At 35.2% G+C, this 15,843-nt stretch overlaps 1 protein-coding gene and 1 non-coding gene across 2 annotated transcripts in view; one reads left to right on the top strand and one right to left on the bottom strand.

Moving 5' to 3' along the window:
* Positions 1-1,700: 1,700 nt before the first annotated feature.
* Positions 1,701-15,843, bottom strand: part of LOC118192775 (uncharacterized) — a 153,607-nt gene continuing 139,464 nt past the window's right edge. Inside the window, exons 3-4 of the mRNA XM_085827452.1 lie at positions 6,062-6,497; positions 1,701-1,983 (exon numbers count right to left, since the gene is read on the bottom strand). Coding sequence (XP_085683578.1) covers positions 1,804-1,983; positions 6,062-6,497 — 616 coding nt within the window. The 3' untranslated portion in view covers positions 1,701-1,803. The remainder of the gene's footprint in view (positions 1,984-6,061; positions 6,498-15,843) is intronic.
* TRNAS-GGA (transfer RNA serine (anticodon GGA)) lies at positions 9,606-9,678 on the top strand. The gene has a single exon. It is a non-coding gene; the product is annotated as a tRNA-Ser (tRNA).

A 15,843-nucleotide genomic window follows, 5' to 3' on the forward strand; every position in this document is an offset into this window, starting at 1 on the left:
TTTCCCTGACTTTTCCGTATCGTCAGGGTGCTACTAGATAGAGAGTATGCGGCAGACCACACGAAGAAGGAAATTCCTGTATGAGGTCCCCAAACAAGTCGCAAACTTCGAGCTGTTATGAGGTGTTAGATGACATGCTCTATGTCTGTAAAAGCTGCTCTGAGACTGTAAAAGCAATAACTTGTTCAATAATGCCCTTCGCTTGATATTGCAAAGACCATAACGGACAGTCCCAGGGGATTTTTAAAGATCTGTACTATGTCTGTTTTCAGGGCTTCTCAAATTCAAGGGGCTGACCGTCTAATGATTCTGTAACTCCTCTGATATCGTTTTCAACTATAACGAATCAAAGGCCGTAAAGTACAACAGAAAAATTAAAAGAGCATGATTAACTGAGTCTGCAAGATGTTTCAGACGACAACGTACTCAGAACTCTTTAAGACTCTCGATTAGAGAGATTCTTGCCACTTGCAAGATCCTAACGAGGACAATAACTTAATCTTCCAAATAATCACTTATATGTGCATTCAGTTGCTAGTTGTTGCTATTATAAAATTAACAGAACTTCTCGCAGTTGTATAATAAATGTGTTTTAAATTCAATGTCCATTTTAAGCGAAAAGTGATGTACTACAAGATATGTACGTATAATTTAAAATAAAAAATTAAAAGCAAATTCAAAAATTATATTATGATACAACAAAGAGGAGGGGGGGGGGGAGAAATTCATTCAATAAACTAAACTACCATAAATGCTAGGGATATAAGTGAAAATATTTTTCACTTATAATTGAAAATATTTTTCAATTATAATATTTTAATAATTAAAGTTAAGTAATTTTGTGGTAAAAATTTAAGTTATATTTCGATAACTAATGAGTAAATAATTATTGAGGTAAAGATTAAAACTAAATATTAAAATTGCTATTAATTTTAATTTGTTTTAATTTGAAAAAAATTCGCTAATTACGTAAACGGAAAAGTCGAAAAAATTCGCTATAATAATTATTGAAATTTGAGTCGTGACAAACTTACTACCCTGTTAATAACGCATATTTAAAAATTGAAATAATAATTAAATAAAAAAATAAATCTGAAATGTTTCAGATTTTAAATTACGTTCAAAATCTGAAATATTTCAGATTTTAAATTATGTTCAAAGGGACTTTTTTAACATTATGTGTGTTACCTTTATTTATTAAATATTATGTTCTTCGCACTTAAACCATAAAATTCAGTTGAAGAGCAATATCGCAAAATATTTTTAAATTGAGCATATTTTTATAATTTTCGATACACAGTTCCGTGCGTCGGAGGTAAAAAAGTTTTTTCTGTACAACGTTCCCATTGCTCGCTTTGAAATCCTTGAGTTTGGTAATCAAAAATTCGTTAAATTTTAATAAAATATGAAATCGATAATAAAACAAATTCAAAATTTTAAATTTGGGCTCCCAGATGCCCATATTCTCAGCAGGATTACGTCATTCAGAATTGGATTGCTCTAGGTAGGTACTGTTGTTTTATAACAATGCGAGAAATATGCATACATTTATGCAAATATTTGGTGGCAACAGTTTGAAAAGTGAAACGGACAATCAGAGTGATTCGACGCAAAATCGTAAAATGAAAACAATAGTCCCTTAGGGACAAAGCCTCTTTGGACTAATAAAGAATAAATAGATAAATAAATAAACAAAAAAGTGAACTGCATAATAATCAGAACTTTATTCCCTAATATTTCAGAAATTAATGAATAATAAATAAAAGATGAAATTTTTCCTAATAGGTCCCGTTTCTAGTTCTGTTAACATGCCACAGATGTTTGACCACCTCTGCAACAGAGATTTTCCGACAACCGAATATCTCTGTATGGACCGTTAGATCCACAGACTTGATTTTTACGATACCACGATGTGTGCACCTCTCTGCCAAGTACGTCGCAAGCATCTTGACGGCTGCTTGCACGGAGTCCTTCGTCTTGAAACTATAAAAATGCAAAATAATGATAGCATACAATACATACATTTACGATAAAAATGTTCATTAGCAACCATGAAAAAATTACAGAAAAACTTATTATGGATCATATTGAATTATACTAATAATCTAAAAGAAAACTAGGATGTTATAAAAATGACACATTTTATAATCCTGAAAGTAAATTTATTATAAAGAAAATAATCAGCAGAAAACGCTGAACAGACGTGCTTTTTGATCCATTAAACGGCACAATCAGAAATTTTTTCTTCCAGTGGACGATATTCTTCACCTCAACAATCATTTGTAGACGAGCGACCACTTAAAGATCAAAGCTACGGAGTGATCAGCTCGATGACCAATTCTCCGTTCTATCAACCACTTGTAGGATTAGATTGAAAAAGAGGGATCTATTTCTGTCCTACAAGATCTTCATAAACCAGAATAAAGCTTAACACTATACAGTGTGAGATTTTTAACAGCGTCATAGATAATAATGTGAAATAACAAGCCAGTATTAAAGTTGGGAGGAAAGGCATATTCCATATTAATATTAATCTACTTTTATTCTCAGTCAAATAGCATCCTTCTCTAACCATTTCCCAAACAAAAATCATGTAGATTTAAAAATTATTTAAACGTTTTGTTCTAAGTGTATGTTGTAAAAACAATGCAAGATAATCCTTGCAGTTTTTTAATAATGCTAATATTCCAGAGCCAAACCAAAACCTTTTGATAGTCTCGCAGGCCTTGTTCTGAATGCGTCGCACTTTCCCGCTTGCTTGCTTCTAACAAGTTAGTGGCTCACTTCTCTGTATCATCCAAAGATGTATACTTCCTAGAAGTGGGTTGCAAATTACACCCATGACCATATGTGAATCAGAATATGCGTCACCAGGATTATTTTGTTCGAAAATAAATTATATTGTACAGTGAATATTTGTCGAATGCGGACTTACGGAGTGGGATTTTGCTATATCTTAATTGTCTCTATTTAATTTGTCCAACGCGGGAATTTATGTTATATGCGTTATGTTGCAGAGCGTCGGCCGCTTTTCAATAATCCTCTTTTATGACTGATTTGAAATTTGATTCATTAAAGAAACCAAACATTACTTAGAGCAGCGAAACCTGAGCTTTAAAGTTCTAATTCTCTATAATGCTCTAGGATACGATACTGAAGCCCCCAATAGATTGCTTTCAAATGTAAAGATTTTATTCCTTCCACTGAACACCACTTCTTTGATCTAACCTACTGGTCAAGGAATCATAGAAGCATTTAAAGCCTATTTATGTCAGGCATATTTACCTGGAAATAAAGCACTAGACGAAGAAAACCTGGACACACGAAGTGCATTTTGGAAGCAATTCAACATAAGACCATACAGAAAAACGATTAAACTCGCATAGGAACAAGTGAATTCATCAGCAATGAATGGTTGCTGGCAACAGCATTGGTCAGAAGTCGTAAACGATTTCCATCAGCTGAAAATGAAGCCATTCCATCAGTTGAAGATGAAGCCATTCCATCAGTTGAAGATGAAGCCATGAAATGAAGCCATTCCATCAGTTGAAAATGAAGCGAAGGATGTTCAGATACGGAAGAAGGAACTAAAGAATTAATCAAGAATGACAATGGTGAAATGACAAATGAAGAATTGGATGATATTATTACACTAGCCGACAGTAAAAGCAGCGATAGTAAAGAAGGTGAAGAACTTTTAACGTACAAGAAATTAACGAATGGTTAAAAAGGGAAATGTCTGATTTTGCAATGGAGATTGACACAAATGAATGAAATAGACACTTTATGAAAGATCTTGAAAAACTTTGTACTCCTTACCGTGAAATGTTAATTGAGTTGCATCAGATATGGTTTCTAAGCAAACGTCACCAGCTACTAAAAATAATTGTATCATATATGTTTATAGCAGTAATAGAAATTCCTTCACTTAACATTTGTTTCGATTTTATCTTTTACTTAAAGTGATGTTTGCATAAATTATACATACACTGCTGACCATCCAAAATCCACCGCGAAGAAGGACAAGTGATATCAGGGCCAAATGTATTTCAGAGGTTACACATAATATCAGGGTTAACTTATTCGGAATAGAGCCTTCTTTGAGGTGAAGAGGACGAGAAAATCAGTAATGAGTATTGTTTTCACGTTTGTCAATAACTGCTGTTATAAGCCGCAGCATTGAGTGAAAACGGCTTCGGATTTGTTGCAGGGACATGGCAGCCCATGCTGCCTCCCCACATAGCCAAACTATATCAGGTATATCCATGGGTGCGGCATGCCAGGCTCGGCGTTCTACCGGACACGTTCGATGGGCGATATGTCTATAGAACTTACATGCCAGAGTAACAATACAATATAATGTGTTAAGAAGAAACCTTGAAAGCTGCATGCAATGTGTAGTCGCATTGTCTTGGTGGACATGGCCGTAGACAAATCTGAAAATAAGGAAGGAAAATAGGCTGCAAAGCCTCAGAGATACAGCGTTAGCTGGTAAATATACCAATAATAATGCGAACTAGGAGGGTGCGAGATTGGAATCCAATACCACACAACACCATAACTCTGGGTGCAGAATCAGTATGACGATGAATAACACAATAGTTGAGCATTCTTTCTCCATGGTGTCTCCAAACTTTAACATGAACATCGTAGTACTGCAAGCAGAATCGTGATTCGTCCGAAGGCTCGAAGATCCGTCCGGTGGATGTCCATCTCCGCCGTTCAGTACACCATTGCAAACGCAAACGCCTGTGGCTTAAAGGCAATGAAAGCCTAGAGGGGAGGGCAGTCCGTTCTACTGTAAATGACTTGGATTTGTTCGCGCAGGTACCTATTGTTGTGTTACAGACTGTCTTCGTTGTGATATGGTTGCGAATGTGGCAGAGTGCTCCGTCAGTGCCATGCGCACAATAAGCCTGTCTTCCAGTGGAATGGTACGACGAGGAGGTTGCAATTGCCCCTGTCCGTCAGTCGTTCCCTTTTGCATTCATCGATTCCATATTCGCATGACTGTTGCTTGTCTACGTCCGACACGATGATCAATTTCCTAGAAGAAAAATCTGCAATCTCTGTATGCGACAATTCTGTCTCGGTTGAGCTCAGTGATGCAGGTGTTTTTCTACAAGGCATACTGAAGTTGCACACGCAAAAAATCTTACGAGAGAACAATTCACATTATTCAAAACGGAAAGCTTTGCTCTCATTGTGTACGAATTATAAGGAGCGCATACTTACTTGAATATTTCATCGCGGTCTATACATGATGCAAGTTTCATGCTGTTTCGATGATTCTTTCATAATGCTGCATTTTGGATGGCCAGCAGTTTACTTTCTTAATCTAAACTATACTTTATCCGTTTTTCCATTGAAAGTTAGCTTTGCAGAATGCGATTTTGCCCTATGCGCAATGATTTAATGACGTTACCCTTGCATTCATTGAGAGTTTATTGTATGCGACTTTGGCCTTCAAGTTTCATCTTTCTGCTACTCAATAACGCATTATATACTCCAACACCATTTACAAAAATCGACCATATTTTAAAGTTATTTGTGTCTTTCCTCACCCGCATCATAAATTGTTACATATTACACACACATTTTGCATGTGTGAGAAATGTAGATAATCAATATATGTAACGAAAAGTAAATATGTAAACAAAGACAACAAAGTAAGAAAATTTCGTTTTATTGCTTTCTGCTTAATTCGTGCGGATTTAGTTTACTGATTAAAAGGCTTAAATTATTATTTATTATTGACTCTAAATTATTAAGCACTTTTTTTCGTGATGATTGTCAAATTTGTCAAATTTTCTATTTTTTATTTTACTATCTCCTAAACTTTTACTTCTATTAGACAATTCTACTAGGAAATCTGTTGTTCAAAATATTTTCTTTCTTTTCTTTTCTTTTCTTTTCTTTTTCTTTTCTTTTTTTTTTTTTTATATTTGGCTCTTAAAGGTTTTAGAAAGTTATAAAAAATTTTACAGTCTAGTCTTTTTTTGTCCCTAAATAAATAAAACTTAATATACGAAATACAGTTTGGATTGATAGTTATATTTACCAGGTTATTGCAGTAAGCAGAGCACTTCTGTAAGCCACTTTCATCACAAGAGTACAGTCTGTCTGTACTTCTTCTTTGGAATACTAACGTATACTCTACGTACAGCAAGCAAGAACATCCTAATGTATCACTTTGGGGATTGTTATTGTCTTCCCTTTGAGGATTGTTACCGTTTTCCTTTTCATCACGACATGGCCTTCCATATCCACATCCACTTGTACCGGAGTGACTGTCTTCATGATCGTAATAATCATGGCTGTCATGTGAGTGTTTGTCATTGTGATGCGGATAGTCGCTATGATGATCAGAGTGATCATAACTGTCGCCGTGATGAGACCAGGGCTTAGGATACGCTTGCCAGTTTCTTGGTCTCCAGGAACTTGGATACCTTGAAGAATAACTCCAACGGCGTACCCAAGGAGGATGCGCTAATATGCTGTTGAATATAAAATAATAGCAGCGTTATTAACTTGAAAATTTCTTATAAGCATATCATAGAACATTGTGCTAAATCTTATATCATACGGATTAAGAAACATACATAAATTTAAAATCCTCTTCTCTCTTTTTAATTCAAAAAACAAATTAGTAGCTGTCTTTTTTTTCCATGGTACAGAAATAAAATTTATATATACTTACAGTTTAATTAATTAATTAATTAAGGAGATGAAGTTTTACATTTGACGTTATTAAATTATACGGTTCAGTCTGCTGATTAATTAAGCAATTAGTTCATTTTTGCCATACACCTTTCCCTCAGATAAGTTAATCAGGATTTCTTTTACGGAATTTACCAGATTTTCACAATACATATATATTATACAGGGTGTTTCATAGATCATGGGACAAACTTGGAGGGGTGGTGGAGCGTACTAAAACATGCTTTTTTATATAGGAATGTAGGGTCTAAAGTGACGGGTTAAGGCAGGAACGGAAAAAAAAAAAAAAAAAAAAGACACGAGAGGAAAATGTGTTTATGTACAAAATCAACGCGCAAAGTGCTTTTTTGTAGCAATATAGTATTCACAATAAGTGTTCAAAATTGCGACCACCAGCAGTAATACATATTTGGTAACGTCGCAGAAGGGATTGAAGAATATTTTGAAAAACGACAGGCATTTCGCGCACGCTTGCAGCCGCAATGAATAGTTGTGCAACAAGGTCCTCCAGTGAGTCAACGGGAGTCTCGTAAATGATGCTCTTCAGATGGCCCCATAAAAAAAATCCAAGCTGGATAAATCTGGCGAACGGGGTGGCCATCAAATGGGCCATCTAACGGCCGATCCATCGGGCCGGAAATGTCCCATCCAAGTAATTGCGGACCCGCACGTGGTTATGGGCACCATCATGCTGGAACGACATGCGATCACGAACGACAGCCGGAACATCCTGCAGCAATTCCGGTAGCACCTCTTGCAGAAAAATATGATAACATAAACCAATTGCACATGCAGGTAAAAGGTATGGGCCTATGAGGTAGTCGTTAACAATACCCGCCCACACATTCAAGGAGAAGCGGATTTGGAATGCATTTGGACGTGTGCCGTGTGGATTATGAGTTGCCCACACGTGCATGTTGTGGCTATTAAAGATGCCGTCCTGTGAGAAAGTCCGTGAATAGCACATCCGATGGGAAATCCGCCTGCGCCGCACAGTGCTGCAAGAACCAATGACAGAAATGAACTCGAAGAGTGTAATTTGTCTCTTGCAAGGCTTGGACTCTCTGCAAATGGTATGGGTGCAAGCCATTTTCATGCAATACTCTCCAAACGGTGGAATGACTCAGCTGCAGACGATGTGCAATAGCCCTTGTACTTGTCTGAGGTGATTCATGCACAGTGTTCAAGACGGATTCTTCAATGAGGTTGTCGTGCACTTCTTCCACTCCTAGTGTCAGAGGTAGCTTCAAATGACCCGTTTTCACACAGAGACCGATGAAACCTCTCGAACACTGTGTGATTCGGAATACGCCTGTTCGGAAACGTTCCTGGTACAACCGTAGCGCCACTTTGCCGTTCCCATTAGCAGCACCATACATGAGCTGCATGTCAGCTTTTTCCCTGTGCGTAAATTCACACATCACGATCGACATCAGAGTTCCGAATGATTCTCTGATGCATCGGATCGTGGTTCGTCCGGCTCACTGCTGTATTTGAAAACCCCCCGGATTTCTACAATCAGTACCGGCTATTGCCTTCAAGCTGGACAAGGAGTCTGTGTTCAAGTAAGTTTACCATCAGATTTAGTACTTTATGAGTAGTAACAATAAAAATAACAGAAGGATAGTTAGATATATGAATTTATACCTTATAAGTACGATGTTTTTAAAAATAAAATCAGTTTTAACTTTTAATTGTACTACGAAAAATTTAAAAAAGTCAGTTAAATTTAAGTCATAAATTAAGTCACGTTTTAGAAGTAAACATTTTTGGAGTTTTATTAGCTAATTTTCTAGCGTCCTAAGACTAAATTATTTTTTAAATAGAAATTGCGCATAATTTTGTTAAGAGTATAAAGTATATAATAAACATATTATTTAAAAATAGGGCAATGAAAGAAATTGTAATATAATCTGCGCACTTAAACTTTTACATCAGAATCAGAAATGTCCCATCACTTTTAACATACATTCTTGAATTTCAAGATATTTATTATTTAATACATATTCATTTGTAATACACAAATTCTGAAGGACTGTCAAAGAGTTTCCAATACAATTCAAACAATCGTCCTTTTTTTTGCATTTTTGTAAGGCAATCATGTGGAAATCCTATAATATCTTAAAACAATAAATAAATAATAAAATTTCAGTCTTGTGTTATCCTTTGTTCAGCACATGGAGGATTTAATTTTGAGATGTATAGTTAATGAAATGAGATGTATAATTAAACTGCTCATATTTCCCTCCCAGGTTTTCTCCTAGAGGATTTTACTTCATACATTTTGCTTGCACTAAACCAAAGTGAACAGATTTCTTAGATTCTAGTTCATGGAGCAAGTAATGGCGAATTTGGGCTATCAACTTAGAGGGTTAACAAACGCATATATGTATATTTTCATGATTTTTGTATGTAAACTCAAAATCCGGGATACAACTGATTTTGGAATTTACGAGCTTAAATGTCTACTTAGTATATCGCCTGTGTAGGTTTCTGAGTCAGCTTGTTAAGTTTAAACTTAAACTGTATAGTCTAACACTACTCTTATCTTTATTGTTAAAGTACCTCTAAGTTCTCGCCGCAAGTAGTCGCTGGTCGCTGCTGCTGTATGCACGCAAGTCCGTGCCTTTCTTTTGAAGAGTTGTGATTAATAAAAGGGTCTTTTACATCTTTTCTCTATTGTGTTCATCTTCACGCCTGTGAGAGAATTCGCAAAGGTTTGGAACCTAAGTACACCTTGTTTAAAAAAGAATATACGTGTTACAAAGTGTTATTTTGTCCAAACTATCGATCACTGCGCCTCAACTCGGCTATTGGCGAAACGAATACACAGTCTAGTTTATATTAATATCCGCTGTAAGGTATTTCTCCCGCCTTCCTAGCGTGTCTTCGTGGTGTAGTGGTCAGCACACTGAGCCGGAATTTCAGAGGCCCGTGGTTCGAATCCCGGCGAAGGCGTTTCTAATTTTTCAATCTCTCTTGCTTCTAAAAAATCCTACACCGCGCTTCTGTTTCGCGTGGTAACCGTCACATGTTTAAAATGGCTACTCCGCAGCAGAAATCACTTTGTGTTCTCGAATTTGACACCCTGTGACTTCTTCCTGTGGGGTTTCATTCAAGGTTCTGTAGGACTGGTGGTACATAAGACAACGTTTATGTACCACCAGTCCTACAGAACCTGGAAGAGGTGAAGAACCGGATCCGTACTGTCATAACATCAGTGACGACGGACATGCTTGCCCGAGTATGGGAGGAATTTGAGTATCGATGAGATATTGTTCGTGTCGCTGATGAAGGACATACTGAACATCTGTGACATCTGTAATCTGAACTTGAGAAGATCGTACATATGTGTATAAAGTTTCATGTTTGTATGTAATACAGTTTAATAAATATATGCATCCGAAATACGTATATTCTTTTTGAAACACGCTGTAGATGTAGTCACATTGTATGATAGCCAAGAAGATTAGATCTTATATATAAATTTGTAGGTCTTTCAATTCTGATCCAACACCGTTTAAATTGCAAAATAGCTCTAATAGAATGCCAGATATTGGTAAATATACTCCTCAAATTACTAATATATGAAATAACATCAGCATTATCAATATATATTCAAATTTAAATGATATAAATAAAGTAAGTAAATAAAATTTCCATAGAGAAGAAAAAATAAGTTCGTCCATATTTAAAGTTTAGTTATTAAACGATAAGATGCTTTCATTCACTGAAGAATAAAACAACGTTCCTTAAACAGTATGCGTAACAGTACATCTTTCATCAAGTATCTCAAATATATTTTGGGATTTCTAGGATACATAGAAAAATAGTTATCCTAACAAATTTTACTATGTCTCAAGAAATTATCAGCTATTTATAGTTAGGGTTTACTAACTGATTGAAGGAAATTTTATTTTATTTTTATAAATTGTCAAAAGCAAGTTGATCAGAAAATTTCACCTTGAATTAGTATTTTCAAAGTAACAATGTGAAAAAATTGTCTAACTTATCATTAGTCAAAATACTTTTAAAGGATTTGTCATACCATATATATTCCCTTCTTATTTCACATAGGTAGGTTATACTAATAGTAAACTGTAGAAGATGAAACTATTTGTAACTGAAGAGGTAGAAACTATGGAAGTAAAAATATCCTTAACTATAGAAGATAAAAATATTTTAAAACGGTTAGTAGTAACAAGATCTTTTTAAAATCGCGGTGTTTGTTGATTGAATTCGAAAGATAAATATTATATTGCTTTTTGTGGAATGGTCTTTTGTATTGCTGACCTTTTTTCTAATCCAGTTCGAAAGATAATATCTTAAGATTTGCTTAGTGGCAACACGAAGATTTTATATATCTGAGTATTTAAACAAAAGTTCCTAAAATTCGCGCAAAATATGAAGTAAGTAAGAAATAAGAAACAAATTCGAAATTCAGGCTTCGAGTTGCACACGTTCGAGTGGAAGGCTTGTGTGTTTAACACTTGTGTTCGAATGGAAGGCTGTGTGTTGTGCTAGATGCCGCCGCTTCTTGAAAATGCGATTAAAGTTGAAAGGTGACAACTCATTCTTTTGTATTGCTGACTCTTTTTCTAATTAAACTCGAAACATAAATATCTTACGCTTAGCCGAGTGGCAACACAAACTTCTAAATTGCTGAATTTTCAATCAAAAATTCATTAAATTTGTTTAAAAGTCATAACTTGTAAAATAAAAAATCTGATGTGTACACCACATGACTTCCTTGTACGGAATATTAAATTATACGCATTTTTTCTTGTATTTTATTTCAACTTATTAGATTGAATTAAACCTACTTCGCCGACAGCGCATAAACCACAATAGAATATATGCATTCTTTAAAATTCACTTTGTTTACCACAGCGACACTCTGGCGCTAGGTTTATTTAACAGTATTATATTTCATTCATATTATAACTCAGAATGCACAAAATTTATATCATTTAAAGAATTATCTAATCGTTGCCACATGTTCTATTCAAATACTATAATAAAGCTAGAACTATGTATAAAAGAAATTAAGAAAATAAAACAAAAAAGAAACAGTTTTTCACAGACGATTGAGTATTTCTCATTCAATTAATTCAGTTCTCACTTCGCGAGAAGGCAAAAATACATAAAAACTCAAAATATCTATATTAAAAATTACGAAGTAAATCTCAAACGCTTATTTCCTCGAAAAAATTCCAGAAAGAATTAAGCATGATTTAATTGGCAATAATAAATGAATGCGTTATCTTTGTTGTTGCGAAGCTAAGTTTCTCTAGATTGGCAACAAAAATCGAAATCGAGATTGAGTCAATGGCTAGGCGGCAATTAGTAGCCAACCGCTACTTTAACCGTCTCTGTTGGTAAATTGCCCTAAGGCGTTGGTACTTAAGTTTTTAATTAAGGCGATTTACGCCGCGCCAACTAGGCGAAACTTGTCAAATTTTGTGAAATGTAGGTGGAGTAAGGGAGATGATTGGCAGGAGCCTGTCACGCGGGTGGTCACCAGCTTACGCGTACAATGAGAAATATTGGAAATATTAATAATTATCAAGTTTTGAAACAGGTTATCTAGATTGGAATAATTAAACTAATATCACGATCTAAATGAAGACAAATGGCACAACTAAGTGCAACAGATTAGCTAAACAAAATATTCAAATTCATCCTTTCTGTAAAACACAGATTGGACAGTGGTAGTCACGTGGGAGTCACCCTCCCGTGAACTGTCCACAGCCCAATGCATCTTGAAATAGTAGATATCACAATTCAGTGAAGTCTTGGTCTGAGAAATTAAACACTAAAGTTCTTGTACAACACTGAGGCACATGAGTTACTGTAACTATACACTATGTACATATAGGGACGGCGATATTTGAGCGAAGTGGCAAATGGTGAAAAACATTTTACACTAGCAATAAATAATCAGAGCTTTGAAGATCCAGGTACACGGATCATGTCCATAAGTCCACAATATTACAAAGTCTCTGATATAACAATAAGAAGATTACGAAAATGACAAATATAAGATCAGTGCTTTGAAGATCCAGGTACACGGATCATGTCCATAAGTCTATAAAGTTTCAAAGACACTGGTAAAATGACACAATGAAGATAAAATAAAGATAATAGTACTATGTACAATATATACACATTTCACCATTTGCTGTTATGGAAGATGCCTCTTGGGCGCTTTGCTGCAATTTCTATAGTAGGATCATAATTTATCAGATTACGGATATGTTCGTATTGAGAAAGTTCTATTTTAGCATAGAAATTGTGGCTCGTGGTGAGAATTTGATCATCTATGGGTCTTATTTTTAGTTCTTTATGTATCTGCAGGTTACGTACGAACCATGGGGAGTCAACAATTTGTCTGAGTATTTTGTTCTGAAAGACCTGTAGTTTGCGTCTATAAGTCTTGTACACAGTGGCCCAGATAGGCACTGCATAAAGTAGGGTGGGTCTTATTAAGCTGGTATAGATCTTCTTCTTGAGACTGATATTTAATTTAGCATTTCTTCTTATTAAAGGGTAAAGAGACATTTTAGCAGCGGTGGCTTTGCGCAAGGCATACTCCGTGTGTTCTTTGAATAACAGCTGTGAGTCGAAGACCACTCCTAGATACTTGGTACTTGAAACAATTGCTAGGGCTTGATCATTAATTTTTATATTTACATTTACAGGAGTGAACTTCCGATGACGTCTGAAAAGGAGAATTTGGCTCTTTGACGGATTTACTTTTAATTTCCATGAATCATAATAGTGTGCTATGATATTTACTGCGCTTTCAAGTTTATCTACAGCGAGCTGAGGTTTTAGCGACTTGGTTAAAATTGCTGTGTCGTCGGCATATTTCACTACTTTTGCATTCAAAGGAACCGGCATATCATTCGTGTAATTGGCAACAAATCCACTAGTCTCCTGTTTCAAATGTAAACATCAATGGCCGCCATTGATAACAGGGTTAGCGGCAATTAAACAACTTTAAAATTGCTGATAATTCTAAAAATATTGCACACAGATTTAACGGGTTGGAGGGAAAGTTCTGTCGTATTTTAAATAGGCAGGTGATTTTTCTTGTAAATAAAAAAAAAATCTGGCTAGTGAGTCAATCGGATTTTTTTTTTGTTTTTTGTTTTTTTTAGCTGCTGTATAATATAAAAGGTGCCTTTTTTTACCGTTAATCATTTACTTGTAATATTTAAAGGGAAAAACATGTCGGTAGATAAAGTGCATTTACGACACTGCATTTTATATGAATTCCAAAAAGGAAGCAACGCATCTGTTGCATGTAAAAATTTATGTGCGGTATTTGGAAAAGATATTGTAAATGTTCGTACTTGTCAAAGATGGTTTAGCAAATTTCGTTCCGGGGACCTGAGCCTCAAAGAAAGTGTTCGATCTGGACGACCATCCAAGATCGATAATGATGTTTTGCGATCCATGTTGGAAAATAATCCACATTTAACAAGTCGAGAAATTGCAGAAGAGTTTGGCATTTATCATACAACTGTTGGAGATCACATTAAATCTCTTGGGTTTGTGTTAAAGCAAAGTGTTTGGGTTCCACATGAATTAACGGAAAAGAATTTGTCTGATTGTGTAAGAATATGTTCATCACATCTGATTAGACACAATGTGGAGCCGTTTTTGGACAGGCTGGTTACTGGAGATGAAAAGTGGATTCTTTACGAGAATATTAAAAGAAAAAAATCTTACTGCAAACCAGGAACATCATCAGCAACAGTTCCAAAAACAAGTATCCATCAACGAAAAGTACTGCTTTGTTTGTGGTGGGACAGGAAAGGTCCAGTGTATTACGAGTTGCTGAAACAGGGAAAAAACATCAACGCGGATCTGTACTGCAATCAGCTGGATAAATTGAATGCAGCTATCAAAGAAAAAAGGCCAGCATTAGCGTCCAGAAAAGGAATAGTGTTCCATCACGATAATGCTCGCCCGCATACTGCAGTGGTGACACTACAAAAACTGAATGCGTTAGGATGGGAAATCCTTAGTCACCCCACGTATTCACCTGACATTGCACCCTCTGATTATTACCTGTTCAGATCTCTGCAAAATTATCTAACGGGAAAAAAATTCAAGTCTTTTGAAAGTGTTTCTAAGGCAGTTGCTGACTATTTTAACTCCATGGATGAGAACTTCTACAAAACAGGAATTTACAGGTTACCTGGAAGATGGCAACAGGTTTTAACAAATAACGGAGCATATATAATTGATTAATATTAAACACATATTTTTATAAATGAATTCAAATATTTTCTTTAAAATACGACAGAACTTTCCCTCCAACCCTATACTAAAGGCATAAAATCCTTAACCGGAAGATAAAAACAATATAATTCAATCATTTTTAAAGAAAAAAATGTACAATTTACAAACATCTAAGAGTAAAGAAACTGAGATCACTGAGCCGGGTAATAGAGTGGATATATATATATAAATATATTTATATATGTTCGGTGCAGCCGATTGCAACCAAAATACGAGGTGCACATCTACATGTTATAGCAGTCCTATGTACAAAATTTCAACGTTCTGAGGCTACTCGTTTTTGAGTTATGCGAGATACGTACGTACGCCACGAAAAATTCTCTTCAGAATTAATTTTAAAGCAGTTTTATAATTTTTTTTGAAGAAAAAGAGTTACTTCGTACAAGTAAGTAAAACAGTAAATAAAAAAACAAATTCGAAATTCAAAATTCCGTCTTGAGGTGCGTATATTCGGGTAGAGGAAATTTGCTGGCTCTAGGTGCCACCTTTTTTTTTCGCACAATGTGAGGAACAATCACACCTACATGCATACAGATTCTTCACAATTTAATAGTAAAGATGCGCAAGCATTAAAGCATGTAATATAAATTGATCCAAAACCCAAACGAATGAAAGATTCATAAGGACCAAAAAAATGTTGAAAATATGGCGAAACAAATTTTAAATAGCGAAAAACACAAATACGTTTCAGTGGCATTTTAGTAAAAAAATTTCTCGGAAATATTACTTGGAATAAAAAAAAAATCTTTTTACAATCGCAACTAGACGAGTTAACAATACTGAGATATTTCTACTCCTTGTGGCTCTGGC

This window comes from Stegodyphus dumicola, chromosome 12 (genome assembly GCF_044657685.1).
Source record: "Stegodyphus dumicola isolate Sdum_Otavi_A_Nest chromosome 12, ASM4465768v1".
In the NCBI taxonomy this organism is placed as follows: Eukaryota; Metazoa; Arthropoda; class Arachnida; order Araneae; family Eresidae; genus Stegodyphus; species Stegodyphus dumicola.